This window comes from Dama dama, chromosome 19, assembly GCF_033118175.1.
Source record: "Dama dama isolate Ldn47 chromosome 19, ASM3311817v1, whole genome shotgun sequence".
NCBI lineage: Eukaryota > Metazoa > Chordata > Mammalia > Artiodactyla > Cervidae > Dama > Dama dama.
The window spans coordinates 90,232,947-90,249,296 of NC_083699.1; the positions used below are offsets into that span (position 1 = coordinate 90,232,947).

Genomic DNA, 16,350 nt, shown 5'->3' on the forward strand with positions numbered 1-16,350 from the left:
TGAACGTAAGTTAACATTTTCTAGATGACTTGGGGCTCTCATTGATAGTATTAATTATCATTTAGTACTCTGATTTAGTGGTGTTTTCAGGGCTGCTTATGGATGTGTGCAGCTGTTTACTTCCCAGCTACCTGCCTTGGACTGCTGTGCTTTTTTGTGTTCCTGTGTTTGCTTTATACAGTTCTTCATTAACCCCTTTATGTTCAAGCTGTCACCTTAAATTTCTTGTGCTGTCAGTGAATGGTAATGTAACATCTCACTCCCATCTAATACCCCCAATTCCATTTTTACTGCTAATATACTGTGAATAAGGATGTAGGTACTCTGTTTGTTAAAATTATGCATATGATTAAAAGGCTTTGATTGAACATTTCAGGACTTTCCTCTGTGAATAAAATACATAGGCTTTGGATTCTCCCTTTGGTTGCTCAGCAAATGTTTTGCTTACTTCCTGGTTCCTTGCAATTTTCTGCATAGCTAAGACTGCTAGTTAGGTAGTTTCTTATTACACTTTATGACTTTGGTGTTTCAAAGAGTGCCTCCCAGATATTCTGTAACATAGCTTTAAATCATTGAGTCTTCCACTGTTTGCTCCTACTGGACACTAGTATTCTGAATGAAGTATTTCTGTCACTTAGAATCAAATAATAAGATTCTTTTTCCAGTTTACTAGAAAAATAATTAGAATTTTCTCAGTTTTAAGGGTTTTTCTCAAATAAGTTAAATTTTGATGCCCACTTAGTAATAGTAAGCAACTAATCTTCAACATCACAAAACTAACATGTGGTAAATGAATATCATAGGGCATTCATCCAGCTATCACCGTGATTACCTTGACAGTTTTTGATGGATCTGTGTGCCTGTGATTATGGTTTTATATTGCTCTACTGTAATGTGGTCATCTTCTACAGGTAGTTCTTCTAGTTGTATGCTGTAATCGAATGTTGTCCATGTTGCAGCCTTTTCCCATCTCATCGGTGCAGCCTCATCTTTTGCATTGTCCATATGTCGCTTTACCAGGTTGACTCTTGAAGTTCCTTTCATTTGTGCTCTTTTACATTCATGCTTTTGCATTTGCTCTGTCCAGAAATCTCTTTCTTTCCTTCCTTACCTGTGTAATTTGTTGTCCTTGAAGCCTCAGATCAAATGTCAGCTCTTTATGGAAGTCATTTTCATAAAGCTCTACCCACTTCAGTTGGATATTCTCTTACTATATTTCTTTAGCATATTAGTGATAACTTTTGTCACACTGTGTGGTCATTACTTTTATGTCTTTCACCTTAGTCTTTTACGATCCTCAGTCGGTGAGGACCATGTTTTTACTACTATCATTAAGGTATTTATTAATTTGTAATAAATGGTATTCTTCAGAGAATACCATGTCTTCCAGATATGCTGTTTTCTGAATTAAGAATCACTTTCTAAAATTTCCACCAAGCTTATTAATAGTATATGATGAACAAATTCATCTCTGAAATCCCATATGTGTTTTCCAAACTTGATTAGATCTTGTCTACTTGGGGATGACCTTTTATACACAGATATGTATGTAGAGCCTACACAACTTCCATATGCTGTCTGTGTTCTAGCTCATATAATCTATGGACAATATAAAAGAAGTTTTCTTGATGTTTTAAACATAAATCTCAATACTTGGTTTTTACCTGTTCCCATCTTGACAAACGGGGCTTCCCAGATGTCTCAGTGGTAAAGAATCTGCCTGCCAATGCAGGACATGCAGGATCGATCCCTGGGTCAGGAAGATCCCCTGGAGGAGGAAATGGCAACCCTCTCCAATATTCTTGCCTGAAGAATCCCATGGACAGAGAGGAGTCTGGTGGGCTACAGTCCATGGGGTCGTGAAAGAGTTGGACACAACTTGGGGACTGAGCACACATTTTGATACACAGGGCTCTGGAGTATTTTTTTCTTTAATATGTCATGTTTGTGGATTTGAAGGTTTGATATTTTTTAAGAACTCACTTCTCAAATTCATCTTGATTTTAACACAGTCCCACTACAGATCACAAGTTTTTTTGGTAAAAATTGATAAATTGATTCTAAAATTGATGTCAGTGGGGGAACAGAGGACTTAGAATGGCTGAAGCAGTGTTGAAAAAAATGAACAAAAAGTCTGAGATTTTGACATAAAAGCTAGAGGTGAACAAGCAGTCAAGAGTCCAGAAAGACACACACACATATGGTCAATTTAGTTTTGACAGAAGTGTCAAGACAGTTCAATTGGGAAAGGAATGTATTTTCAACAAATGCTGTAGGAACAACTGGGTAAACACAGAAAGTGAACTTTATCTTATGTCATAGTACACACAAAATTTAATTCAAGGTAAGAGGATCAGTGAAAGCGTAAGAGACTATCTTTGCAACCATGGAGTATGCAATGATTTCTTAGGCTATTAAATGCACTGAACATTTTTTAAGATAAATTGAACTTCATTAAAGTAAGACTTTTCCATATTTCCCCTTCCGTATTGCTCCTCCTTTCTTTTTTGTTCTAATAATGGGCATAAAATGTATTGCTTGGCAGTTGAAACTTTTTAGTAGGTTGTTGGGATTTGAGTTTCTTTAAACTATAAGCTACGGGTTTTCACCAGCTTAAAAAATTTTTTTAGTTATTTCTGTCCATTTTCTCTCCTTCGTAGGACTCAGGTTATACTTATCCAGGCATGCTTGAGACTGTTACAGGTCTCTGTGAGACTCCCTTCATTTGTCTTCAGTCTTTATCTTTGTTCTTTAGCTTGGATAATTTCTATTTACATTCATTGATTTATTTACCATCTCAAGCCTTTTTAGCTAAATGTGATGAATTTGTCATTCCATTTATTGTGCTTTTCAGCTCTAAAATTTGTTTGATTCTTTTTATAGTTTCTGTTCTTCTGTTTAAAGTTCACATTTGTTCAGTCTTCATTAGCATATTTTCCTTAAATTATTTAAACATTTATAATAATGGCTTTGCCTGCTAATAGAATAAATTCAGCATTTGAGCCCACTCAGACTCAGGTTGTTGGCTACTTTCTTTCCCAAGTATGGGTCACACTTTTCTGTTTTTCACATCTAATTTTTTTGTTTAAAAACTGAGCGTTGCTTGTAATAAATTATAGTGTGTCTGGATTCTGTTTGTTCTTCTGAAGGCTTGCCTAGATTCAAACTGCAGTGTCTGTTTTGTGTGTGTGTCTGTCTGTCTCTCATCCTCTCCCTCTCACTGTATAATTGCTATTGTCTTTACTCAGATTTTGTTTTATTCCCTAATCATAGCTGCCTCCCTAGGGGTCTCACCTGAGCTTTCTGAGCTTAGTGGTCAGCCAATGATTTGAACATAGAGCTCAAATGCCTGAAGTCAGTAAGTATTTTTACCTTTTATCACCTGTGCTGTTTTTGAATCGGAACACATTCAAAGGCATAGCAAATTCACAAGTCTTCCCAAGCTTTCCACTTTTGCCAGACTCTGGGATGATCCACATACAGGCATCTTTAGCAGTCAGTCAGGGATGTGGTGTGTTTATGATCTCAGCCTTTCTATAGCTCTATTGTTTCTAAAATCTCACCCTTAGGCTGAATATGTAACCTTCAGCCAGTAAAGCTGTGAGTTTTCACTGAACTGAGGAGTTACGGAAACACCCCCTCCTTGGAAGACAGTAAATCCACAGTTTTTAACCTATGCTATAGCAGTTGTTCATGGATAAACACTTTTCAGATTTTTACTTGCATTTGGTTATTTTCCAGCACCCTGAAGTAGTTGTTTTTAATAATTTTCCCAGTCTTGTACTTATTTTCTGAGGAATAGAAGTACTCAACCTCAGTATACTACTATCAAAAAAAAGATTCACAGTTACTTTATTTCAGCTGTGTTCCTTAGGACCTAGCTGGACTTCTGTTTTTCTTGGGGTAGTAATTTTTTTAATGGAAATAGAATTCACATGCCATAAAATTCACCTATTGAAAGTATACAATTCATTTTCGTATATTCACAAAGTTATGCAGTCACCACCGGTTACAGAACATTTTCATCCCCCCAGAAAGAAAACCTGTACCCATTAACAGTCACTGCCCTGTCCTTCCTTCTCCCAGCCCCTGGCAAACACAAGTCTGCTTTTTGTCTCTGTGGATTTGCCTGTTCTGGACATTTCATGTAAATGAACTTAAAGAGTAACCTTTTGGGCTTCCAAGGTTTTGGACTTTCCCATCTTCTTAGTGGTAAAGAACTTTCCCGCCAACGCAGGAGACGTAAGAGACGTGGGTTAGATCCCTGGGTTGGAAAGATCCCCTGGAGGAGGGCATGGCAACCCACTCCAGTATTCTTGCCTGGAGAATCCCATGGACAGAGGAGCCTGGAGGACTACAGTCTATAGAGGCATACAGAGTCAGACGTGACTGAAGCGACTTAGCATATACTAGCATGCAGCCTTTTGTGACTGCCTTCTTTCACTTAGCATGATGTTTTCAAAGTTCATCTGTGATATGGCATGAATCAGTACTTTATGGCCGAATAATATTTCATTGGATATATTCCAGATTTTACCAGTTTATCAGTTGATGTACTTTTAAATTGTTTCCAGTTTTTTATTATTATGAACAATGCTGCTGTAAACATTCACATACACGTTTTTGTGTGGACATATATTTTCACTTCTCTTGGGTCTGTATCTAGGAGTGAAATCAGTGAGTCATATAGTAACTAACTTTATGTTTAACTTTTTGAGAAGGTGATGGTGATTTTTAACTAAAACTGGATTTGGCATTTAATAGGGAAACTTAATACCCTCACATTTATTGTGATTACTATAACCAATATTTTGTTTTGTGTTTTCTGTTTATTAAGCTCTTCTGTTCGTTGGGATTGTTTTTTTTTTCCTGCATTTTTATTGGAATAATCAGTCCCACATATATTCACTCTGTCTTATCTAGTGAGAGAATTTGGGCATTTTGTTTTTACTTTTAAATTGTTAACAGATAGGTTTAAACTTACATGTTCATCTTATTGTCTGCAGTTAATCAAGGTTTAAACTTACATGTTCATCTTATTGTCTGCAGTTAATCACCATCTCCATTCAACCTGAGAAGGAACATAGCATGCTTTCAAATTTATTTTTCCTCACACTATCTAATGAAGTCATCTTAAATTTTAGTACTAGGTTCTGTTTCTTTTACCTTTTTATGTTTTCATCATTTTTTTCTAACCATGCATGTGTGCTAAGTTGCTTCAGTCGTATCCAACTCTTTGCAAAAACCCTGTGGACCATGCTGTCCATGGAATTTGCGACCAGGCTCCTCGGTCCATGGCAAGAATACTGGAGTGGGTTGCCATGCCCTCCTCCAAGGAATATTCCCAACCCAGGGATCGAACCCATGTCTCTTACATCTCCTGCATTGACAGGCAGGTTGTTCACCACTAGTGCCACCTGAGAAGCCCTTTTCTAACCTTTCTTGTCAGTTTTTCTGATGTCTTTGCCCAACACTATTTCTTATATCAACATACTTGTCTTTTTCCTGGATTCTTACTTATTTTGCAGGAGTTAGGTCCTCAAGGAATTATTCCATATAGCTTTAGGGCTGATAAATTTTCAGAGTTCTTACATATTAGAAAAAGTATCTTACCCATACACTTGAATGATAAGTTAGACTGGATTTAAAATCATTTCCTATAAGATTTTTAAGATATTTCTCCACGATTTACTAGTTTCCATTGTTGGTGGTAAGGATTTTGATGTCATTCTTAGTCTTGATTCTTCTCCTTGGAAACCCTCTGGACTTTCTTTAACTAAACTTCAAGCTCTTAATATTCTACTGCCCAGTGTCTGAGTATTACCTTTCTTTCTTCCTACACTTTCATTCTTTCATCAGCACTTGACGGTCCTTTCAGTCTAAAGATTTCTATCTTTATTCTTGGACATTTTCATTGGTAATTTTCTTCTGAACAACTCAGTTGTTTCTGGAATGCTTCTTACAGCTGATCTCAAAACTTCTAAATTCATCCATCATGGCTGTTCATCTCTTTACTTTGTTTCTTTGTCCTTTTGTACTGTATGTTTAGAGAGTCCTTAGTACAATCTTCTGTTTTACTAATTCACTTTACAATTCATTCAAGTTAGCATTAGCAACTTCAGTTAATTTCAGTTAACTCTAATAATAATAACATCATGTGTGCCTGGGAACAATGCATTTTCTCTCTGTATGCTGTGATATAATTTGTCCAGAAATGAACAAACACAGCAATTCTAGGATGTGGGCGTGCTTTATGTATTCAACAAATCTGAAGAGTTGCTGAAAATCTACAAAATCTACTTCCTGCACAATTTTTAAATTCTCTGGACTCTCTGTGGTGCCCCATGTAGGTCAGTATCCAAAGGCATGTCTCCTCTGCCCCCTCATTTGTTACACCCCTGATCTCCTCCGATGTTACTCTCTCTGTTGTACGTGTTTCCTTCACAGTGCTGATTTTCCTCATCAGTTTAGTGGTTCTTTTGGCAATTTGCTCATTTTTGTGTTACAGTGCATTCACCTGCCTGAGGGCCCAGTAGCTCATGGCCAGTGGTTTTGAGGGAGGGACAGGATGAGCTGCTGACCGGCAGGGGTGCTGGTGCTCGTCCCCTGGCATGGGCACCGTCCGCAGCCTGTGGCTGTCCCGCTTTCCAGCCAGTATGCATTTTCACTGCTTCAACCTGGGACTGTGCCTCTATGGACTGCTGCTTAGTACAAGTGGGTTGAGGGGGGCAGTATGTGAGGACCTAATTGACTCAGCTGCTCCAAATGCAGCTTACCACGTAGTCATCCTGATAGACATCTAAGTGTGCTCCCCCCTCACCCCCAGTTCTCTGTGTCCAGTGCTCTGGCTTGAAGCTCTTCTGACCAGCCCTCCTTTTGCAAATGTGTCTTTTCCTCCATGTGGCTCAGGCTGTGGCTTCTTTGTTTCCTCCCTCCTCGCCTCCCCTCACCCCTTCATAAATTTGATCTTGTCTGCTTCCAGGAGACTGCTGATAGTCTTTTCCTATTTTCCCATGTATATATAACTTGTAATTGTTGAATTTAAATGTCGTTTCCTCAGAAAAGTTTTCCCTAACTGCCCGACTTAAAGTAACTTCCCAATTACTTCCTGTCACATCACTTTATGTTGCTATCTTTATTGCATTTATCTCTACCTAATATTTGTCCTTCATCAGTCTTTGCAGACCTAAATGCAGACTTCATTTGGGGCCTTCTATGTTCTATTCACTGCTCTATCCCAAGTGGTTAAGACAGTGTCTGGTATAGGATAAACGTGATAGCTAAATTAAGTGACTTTAAAATGTATTGTATATCACATATCTGCTTGAATTACACGTTTTAGATTTTATAGCAGGAACTAAGCTAGCAAATACTCTTTGTTAATCTCTCTGTTCAATAAAGAAAACATTTTTAGTGTCTTTAACCCAAAAGCTGTACATTAATCCATGAATATTATAGAAGATCTTCACCTTCAGCACTTCAGCCGACAAGTCATTAAACTGAAGTTTGTTGGGAGGAGGGAAGCAAAGCTTTCATTTCCTAAGAACCACATTTTATAATGTAAATGACCAGAAAAGTTCATGATTATATTTGCTTAGTTCTATGACTATATGAATGTAGTTTATTCAAGTAAATTTTAAGTTGAAATGCATCGTAGCCTCATGCTATTATGGAGCCCCTTTAGCAAACAAATTTCCAAATTCTTAAATTAGGTTAATGATTGACTCTACCAAATAAAATTTTTATTTTCATTCCCTGTACCTCTTAAAGTAAATTTGGTAGCTCTAGTCAGCTGACCAGACAGTATGCAATATAAATGAACAATTTTTCAGTTTCAAATAATTGTTTTGAGGGTTAGTGCCTTAATTAAATATTAGATTGGAGAAGCAGAAAAATCCACTTAGGTACAGTCAGATTCTTTGTTTATGTAATAACTCCATGAAAGAAAATTCCATGTCTCAGCAAGTTTTGAGTAGGCCTTTATTGTTAATTACGTATTTTTTCAGTCCCCATATAATTAATGTTACAAAACACAATAACATTTTTATTTTCTACAGAGATTAAATTTATTCCCTAATTTTTCCATGAAAATGTTTTCACTTCAGTTCAGTTCAGTCGCTCAGTCGTGTCCAACTCTTGGCGACCCCATGAATCGCAGCATGCCAGGCCTCCCTATCCATCACCAACTCCCGGAGTTTACTCAAACTCATGCCCGTCGAGTCGGTGATGCCATCCAGCCATCTCATCCTCTGTCGTCCCCTTCTCCTCCTGCCCCCAATCCCTCCCAGCATCAGGGTCTTTTCCAATGAGTCAACTCTTCACATGAGGTGGCCAGAGTACTGGAGTTTCCGCTTCAGCATCAGTCCTTCCAATGAACACCCAGGACTGATCTCCTTTAGGATGGACTGGTTGGATCTCCTTGCAGTCCAAGGAAAATGTTTTAATTTTAATTAAATAAAGAGGAAGTCACATCGTGGAAAACAATGAAAATTCATTTGGTCCATAAAACATTTATTATGCACCATTTATTATGCACCATTTGGAAATCTGTAGGTTACTTACACACCCACTGTCAAGAGAATAATCTTAAACCATATAGAGTTAACCTTTCGCCTTTATCCTGATGAAAATTATTTTATCTTCTTTTATAATTTAGGCAAAGATGCAATTTACACAATTCCAGTGAAAAACATTCTTGCAGTGGAAAAACTGGAAGAGAGCTCTTTCAACAAGAAAAATGTAAGTTACACAATTTAAAGTTTTTTAAACTGCATATATTAGCTGAAAATTTTAAAAGAGGTTTAGTATTTGTTTTTAATCATTAATATCTTATAATTGGTAGCTGAAACTCTGTTTAAAATTGTCCATCACTGTTGATGCTTTGTATAGTCCACCTCACCTATTAAGTGAAAGGTACTTTTTTCAGTTAAGAATTCTTTACTCAGTGGGCTCAGTGGTAAAGAACTCGCCTGCCAGTGCAGTAGATGCAGGTTTGATCCCTGGGTTGGGAAGATCCCCTGGAGAAGGGAATGGCAACCACCTCCAGTATCCTTGCCTGGGAAATCCCATGGACAGAGGAGCCTGGTGGGCTGCAGTCCATGAGGTCACAAGAGTCGGAAACAACTGAGTGACTAAACAACTTCTCTCAATACTTGAGTTTTATGAGATTTCTCAGCTTGACCTTCAGAATATAGTCCCAGCCTGTCCATGCAGCCTAATCCTCTGCTGCCCTTCAGTACATACCAATAGATACCAGTGCACTCAAGTAACCAAAATGATTTCCTTGTTTCTATTTTCCCACTGCTGTCTTTACCCATAGGTTTTCCTCTATCTGAAATTCTCTCCCTTTATTCCTATTTGTATGAAAGCCCCTTCCCTAGGACTTGTGTGGTTTCTAAAAATTATATTCTATTATACTGTTTAGTACCATGTAACTCAAACAGTCCTGGGGACATAACAGTTTATGGTATACCTGAGCTACAGTTACCTAGCCATGCAAACTATATTTCTGTTATGTACCTTTTTGTGTTCTGCACTGTGTTTGATTTTTAGACTAACTTTTTGTCTTAATTGTCTGTGAAGATGTTCCAAGTGATACACACGGAGAAACCACTCTATGTCCAGGCAAATAATTGTGTAGAAGCTAATGAATGGATAGATGTGCTCTGCAGGGTGAGCCGATGCAATCAGAACAGACTCAGCTCTTACCACCCCTCCGCATATCTAAACGGAAACTGGCTCTGCTGTCTGGAGACCAGTGAAAATGCGCTCGGCTGCAAGCCATGTACTGCGTAAGTTTCTTTTTGATTAAAAAGGCAGTGTCTTAAATGTGCTGTATTCATACAATGGAACATTATTCATCCGTAAAACGGAATGATGTCCTGATACATGCATGGATGCACCTTGAAAACATGCTGGAAAGAAGCCAGAAAAACATGCTTAAAAGAAGTCCGACACAAAGGCCATGTACTTTAGGGTAACACTTACATGAAGTATCCAGAATAGGTAAATTTATGGAGACAGAGTAGATTAGCAGTTGTGAGGGATTAGAGGGAGGGGGCAGTGGGGAGTACTTAATGAATACAGCGATTCTTTTGGGGTGATGAAAATGTTCTCAATAAATTGTGGTTTCACAAGTCAAAAAAAGGAGGGCAGTGTTTAAATAGATGTGCAAACTTGAGCAAGGTATTGAGGAAGAAGAGCCTAGCATTCTTGTTCTAATTGTGTGGAACAGCCATGGTAGCTTTACAGACTTTATAAAGTAATATGATGAAGCATAGGTAATGAAAATGATTACACTTTAAAATCCTCTTCCTTTTGAGTATAGTCACATAATGACCAAACCTAAGGATTTTATTCTATGTTATTATCAAGGTAGACTAGATTCCTAAGGTTCCTTTTACAAAATTCTGTGTTTCTGTTTTCAGTCTCAAACCATCAGAAGTCTTTAGCATGTTAACAAAATGATATTTTTCCAACGTCTTTTATTTCATTTTTACATAGTGGTGTCCCTGCAGATATCCAAATAGATATTGATGAAGACAGAGAAACAGAAAGAATTTACTCCCTTTTTACCCTCAGTTTACTTAAGCTGCAGAAAATGGAAGGTAACTATATAATTAAATTCTTTTATATAACCATGATCCTTTGTTACCAGTTCCTGAAGTGTTGCTTTGGCATTACTTTAAAGTCAAAAGATACTCATAGATTTATCAAAATGTTACCTGATGGAAGCTGACAAACTCCCAAAGGGAGTTCTTTTAAGTAAAAGTATTGTTGTTGCATAAATGTAATTATCATAATTAATAAAATGTATGGATTTTGGTTGTCTTTGCATTTCCAAGGGAACTTTTCCCAGCTTGAGCCCATCTTGAAAAGTTCTTATTTATATTACAGATTATCCTTGATGGATTTAGTTGTCTGATCAGAGATTTCATTTCTTCTTGTAGAGGCTTGTGGAACTATAGCAGTCTATCAAGGACCACAGAAAGAGCCTGATGACTATTCCAACTTTGTAATCGAGGATTCTGTAACAACCTTCAAGACAATTCAACAAATAAAAAGTGTCATAGAGAAGCTAGATGAACCTCATGAAAAGTATAGGAAGAAAAGATCAAGTAGTGCAAAATACGGCAGCAAGTAAGTACTGTTAAGATACTTTAGACATTTTTGAATATAGTTTGAGCTTTTCTCTGCTACCCTCTACTCACACCTGAAGTGCAGGTCTCCTGCCTACCTTCATCTCTCAAGACCAACTTAGAACCTTTCTCTTGTGCAGGAATCTTCTGAGTCACTCCTGCAGGGATCTTTTTCAATTCGAGCATCATTTCATTGTGTTGGGGCAGTGCTTTTATCTTCATTTTCAATGTTATATTTCAATTTAATCATTGAATTGAATACTTAGTAGTTTCTTATTTCGATTTTTACTGATCCTCCTCTTTATCTGTCACAGTACCTTTATACATCCTAAGTACAAGAAACGCTAGCTTTGAAAGTGCCAGAAGTATTTTATAATTGATGCTTTGGATCCATCTCAGAGGCAGATGGACACTGACAGAAACAGCAACAGTTAATATTTATTAAGGACGCTCCTCCTCACCACTAGACACTGTGCAAAGTACTTTACCTCCCATCAGTTAGATTTTTTGTGCAGCAAGTAACAGAAAATCCCAATGGCTTAAATAATAGGAAAATGTTTAATCTCACAAGTTAAAAGTCCCGATCTCTACATTTAGCTAGTTCAGCTCAACACTATCATCAAGGACGATCCAGCCACTCAGCCATGTTCAACAAGATGATTTCTGTCTTCCTGAGGCTGGTGCCCTTGTGGTCACAGCTGGGCTGCAATAGTTCACGTTTATAATACAGTGTCTAGAGGCAAAAAGAGCTGTTTCTTCCTCAAAAGGAAAGAAACCTTGTCTAAAGTTACCCTAGGTTCCCCTGAACCATGGGGGCTGCACAGCACCAGCACTAGAATCAGGCGTCTGTTTGCACAGAGGTGGATAGGAACGGGTGGCTCTTGGACCAGCAGATAAATGTTTGCCACGATGCACACCCTCTCATTGATCCTCACACCAGCCCAACACGGTTATACTCCCATTTCACAGCTAGAGAAGCTAAGGCCCAGGGAAGTTACGTGCCTTGCCCAAGGTCTTTTTTTTTTTTTTTTTTAATTGCTCAGTCATATCTGACTCTTTGCAACCCCATGGACTATACAGTCCATGGAATTCTCCAGGCCAGAATACTGGAGTGGGTTGCCTTTCTCTTCTCTAGGGGATTTTCCCAACCCAGGGATTGAACCCAGGTCTCCCGCATTGCAAGCAGATTCTTTACCAACTGAGCTATCGGGGAAGCCATAGAGCTGATTAATAAGGGGGCTTTGAATCTTGGCCCCAACCATTTTAAGTATTTTTCTTAACTTACGTGGATTGATCATTTTAACTGTGTTTTATAAACAATGAAAATCAGTTTGACAGGTATAAATATTCGTGTTCTGCCTAGATGGAAGGCTCAGTACATTAAAAAGGTTATTGTAAGCATCCTGTAACTGTCTTTTCTACATTAGTATATTTTGTTCTCTTCCAACAGTAAAGTAATCCAGTTTTCTTGGAGCCATGGCAGGTTTCCATATGAGGTTCTAGCCAGTGCTTGGCATCCTTCCTAAATAGTATTCTCCCCCACCATACCCACACACACTGTACCCCTTCCAATTATATTTTTTCTCTCTTAAAACCTACCACTCTTTCTTGTGCTAAATATTTTATTTGTTTATCTTATTTTCTCTGTACCAGAATATAGGCTCTACGGGGCCAAGGGTTTTGTCATTTTTCTTCACCTCTGTGTCCATAGTTTCTAAAATAGCGCCTGACATTTACTCACTAAAAGCTTGCTAAATCAGTGAAATAGGACTTGGCATGAGAGATTGTCAGGAGAGAGTTACAGACACTGGATACTGTGAGATATTTGTTACTTTTTACAATTTTTTTCAACATTTGAAAAATTATTTTTATTGTTTTCTAGGGAAAATCCAATCGGGAAAATATTTTAGAGTTTGGCCAATTGACTCAGAAGAACTGGAAAATATTTTTATTGGAGTTTCTCAATTCATCGTGTATTTTGTTCATAGTATTTAAGAATGAACATCGGCTTCACTGTCATCTGCATTCACATTGTATTTAATATTTAATAATTGAAACTAACTGTTTGGAAATTCTGGTGTGATGTTTCACTAGAGAATTTAAAACCCAGGATTCGCTTCATATCTTATGTGTCGAAAGCCATGTTTCTGCAACTTCTTTTTAATAGAAAGACTCTTCCTAAAGAAGCTTTATAACAAAAGGAGAACTCCTCCATAGCAAGAAACCATCTCTTCTTGTAACACTCCATGTTCTGTGGACTTTTCACTACCATTAGTGCCTGCTCTATACTGCCAACATTGTGTTTTACTAGAAAATTTCAATCCATGACTATTCAGAGCTTTCCGTTTAGTTCATCTAGACCTTTCCTCTTCAAAAAAAAAAAAAAAACAAACAGAAAAGATTTCCTTTGGCCCATCGGTCATTACAGGTTACATTAGGGACAGTGACAAACTTTAGAAAACTACCACAGCATTCTTGAAAGTTGGTGGACCCTGTTACCTATTTAGAGATGCAAACAGAGCTCAGACAGGAGAAATCAGGGAACATGTACTGTTGTCTGCATCGTGTTTTCATGTGGGATGAGTGATTGCAGATGAAAGAAAACCAGACCACTAAATTTTTTTTCACCATTTAAACATCAGGTACTCATATTTTTGATTTGAGAGTTCAGGTTTGTTGTGACTTCTAAGGACTTCACTTCTGAAAAAGAAGAGAAAGTAAACAACGGGGACAGGTGGTGGTACAATCATTCGACTTCACTCGTTACTCCATTATTATAAGGGCCACCACCATGGGATGCCCTCCTCCCCACGTGAGGGTGAGATCCAACTCGAGGACAGTCACTCGGCGCACTTTACTCATCTGGGCGACCCCAGATTATACTTCAGATACTCCATGGTATCTAACCTTTATGATCAGTTGAATGATCAGTGTTTAAGTCTAGAAATAATGCTTTCTTGAATATGTTTATATTTCACTGCTGTTTCCTTATTGCCTGCTAGCCAAATGGAATTGGGCAAGCAACTGTTTGAATCCTGTTTTTCCCTAATGATTTACCTTTATCCTAAAAATCATAACTGTAAATAAGCAATCGAAGCAAGTTGCCACCTTGAAGTTAAGAGGGATACGCTGTGCTTCGTCAGTATTAAAAACCATGGTACTCTTATTATGTGTTTTTAAATCCAACACATTTTCTAAATGTGGTACTTTGAACCTTGGAGTATTTTACATGTTTCTGTTAAAAACTGTGACTTATAAATGTAAGTCTAGCTAGTAGTGCTTTTTTGTTTCCCTTAGCATAAGCTATATTTCAAGATACACTTTGCCAATTATGTTATTGGTGAGTAATTGTTTTTAAATTATAATATTACTGGGTAATTATTTCTAAAGACCATTGGCAAACAATCAGAGTTCCATAAATGATTATAACTAAGCAATGTATTTCTCTTAAGGACTTGTAAAAATCAGTTTTATTTAAGGATCAGTCCTAGTCTGCATTAAGTTATTCCTGGCCCATTTTAAAGACAAGTTTGAAAAAGTCTTTTAAATTTTATGAGCTTGTAGATTCCATAAACTCCACTGATTGATCAGTGTGAAAGAATTTTACCGTTTAGTCCATTTCTCACTGTTGAATTTTATTCAGATTGAAATTTCCTTTTCAGAGTCTCTGCCGGTCTGCCTGGAAAGGCCGTGTGAGCACTGCCAGGCACCACTCACTGCTCTCTAGTGGCTCCTTGACTTATATTCTGACATTTCTAATATCAAGCCCTTGGTAACATAATACCAAGTTATGACTGTTTTTAAAGATCACAGTGTTCTCAAGGGGACCAAGGCTGTCTGAATATGTAACTCAGAATTTGAAAAGAATTTGGTTACTAGTTCTTTTTTTCACTCTTAAACAGCCAGTTTGACTGGAATTAACCACCTTGGCACAGCCTAAGAAGAAGTAATGTGAAATGAAATTTTCTTTGAAAGTCTTCTGAAATAAGAGACCATGTCAGTGGGACCCAAAGATAACCGAGGTACTTTCACTTGCTTCCAAGGGCCTCATTCCTCCACTGTTACTTATGAGTACTTTGATTTTTACTACCTGATCTGCTTTCTCTCCCTTTTCCAAACTTGGAAAAATACATGGCAGCTCACTCTACCCTAAAGCCCTGAAAACCCCGAGAAAGAAAGATACAGAGAAACTCTTGCCATAAATGCCAGTTTGGTTCTTAGTTTAGCCATTTCCATCATTTGGAATTACCGTGGTGTGTCACTTGTTTTGTTGTTGTTGTTGTTTCTTTGTTTAGGTTTGTTTTTTAATATTCATTTAATATGATAATAGGCAATAGCATCATTTTTTCACTCCCAGGAATATAATTTATCAAATTGAACTATTTTCTTTGCCAAAGAAATATGTTTATAATATCACGGGTAATGATTTAAGTGTCAAAACAAGACTTTGCTTATTGTACAAAAAAAAAGGGGGTGATGAATGATGTAGCTTTTGTTTCTATTTCTGAAGCCTATTTTCATTCAGTTTTCAGAAAGGCTTATTCATGCCAGGTTTTAGAAGACAGATGTCATTTTAAGTAAAAGCACCTTTAATTTGTTCTAACGGTACATCCTGTAAAGACAAAAAGCTACAAAGCCTTTTATGTGTCCTTACAGTATGTGAAAACTACAGGACTCATTCTAGAGTTAAATGACCAGTCTCAATTGATATTATCTGCTTCCATTTTTATTAACTTGGAAATTAATATGTTGCTAGTAAATATTGGTTTTTACAGTGTCCAGTTGGAAAATGTAAGTTATCAAAACTTAATGTAGTGAATTTGTGTAACCATGTTGTATTGTTGAGAATGTATTTGTATTTAAATTTTATTTTCTTATCAAGAGTATTATAAAAATTAAAAACTTTTGTAGCTGTCGCTTGGAGATAACAAATAAATTACAAGAAGCCTGTTCACTCTCTGTGTGACATCACTTTCTCACTGATGTGAGAATTTCTGCTCATTTAGAATGACCGTAACTCACCTATTAGGAAGGGAATAGCAGGTGAGGAGCCCCAATAACAGAAGAGCAAGCCATCTGAAAAGGGTGCAGAAATCTGCGGCATTTATCTGGCCTGGTTGTTTGGACCGAGGTCCTTGTTTATTCCTTCAGCAGACTTGTCTTGAGGACCTGCCAAGTACAGGTACTATGCAGGACCCATCATTCCCGAGAG

At 37.5% G+C, this 16,350-nt stretch overlaps 1 protein-coding gene across 2 annotated transcripts in view; it reads left to right on the top strand.

The window, feature by feature from the left end:
• RASA2 (RAS p21 protein activator 2) overlaps positions 1–16,088 on the top strand; it is a 119,703-nt gene extending 103,615 nt beyond the window's left edge. For both annotated transcript variants that reach the window (XM_061167736.1, XM_061167737.1), the window contains exons 20-24: positions 8,657–8,739; positions 9,583–9,791; positions 10,504–10,607; positions 10,950–11,139; positions 13,021–16,088. In XM_061167736.1, coding sequence (XP_061023719.1) covers positions 8,657–8,739; positions 9,583–9,791; positions 10,504–10,607; positions 10,950–11,139; positions 13,021–13,048 — 614 coding nt within the window. In that variant the 3' untranslated portion in view covers positions 13,049–16,088. The remainder of the gene's footprint in view (positions 1–8,656; positions 8,740–9,582; positions 9,792–10,503; positions 10,608–10,949; positions 11,140–13,020) is intronic.
• Positions 16,089–16,350: the final 262 nt, after the last annotated feature.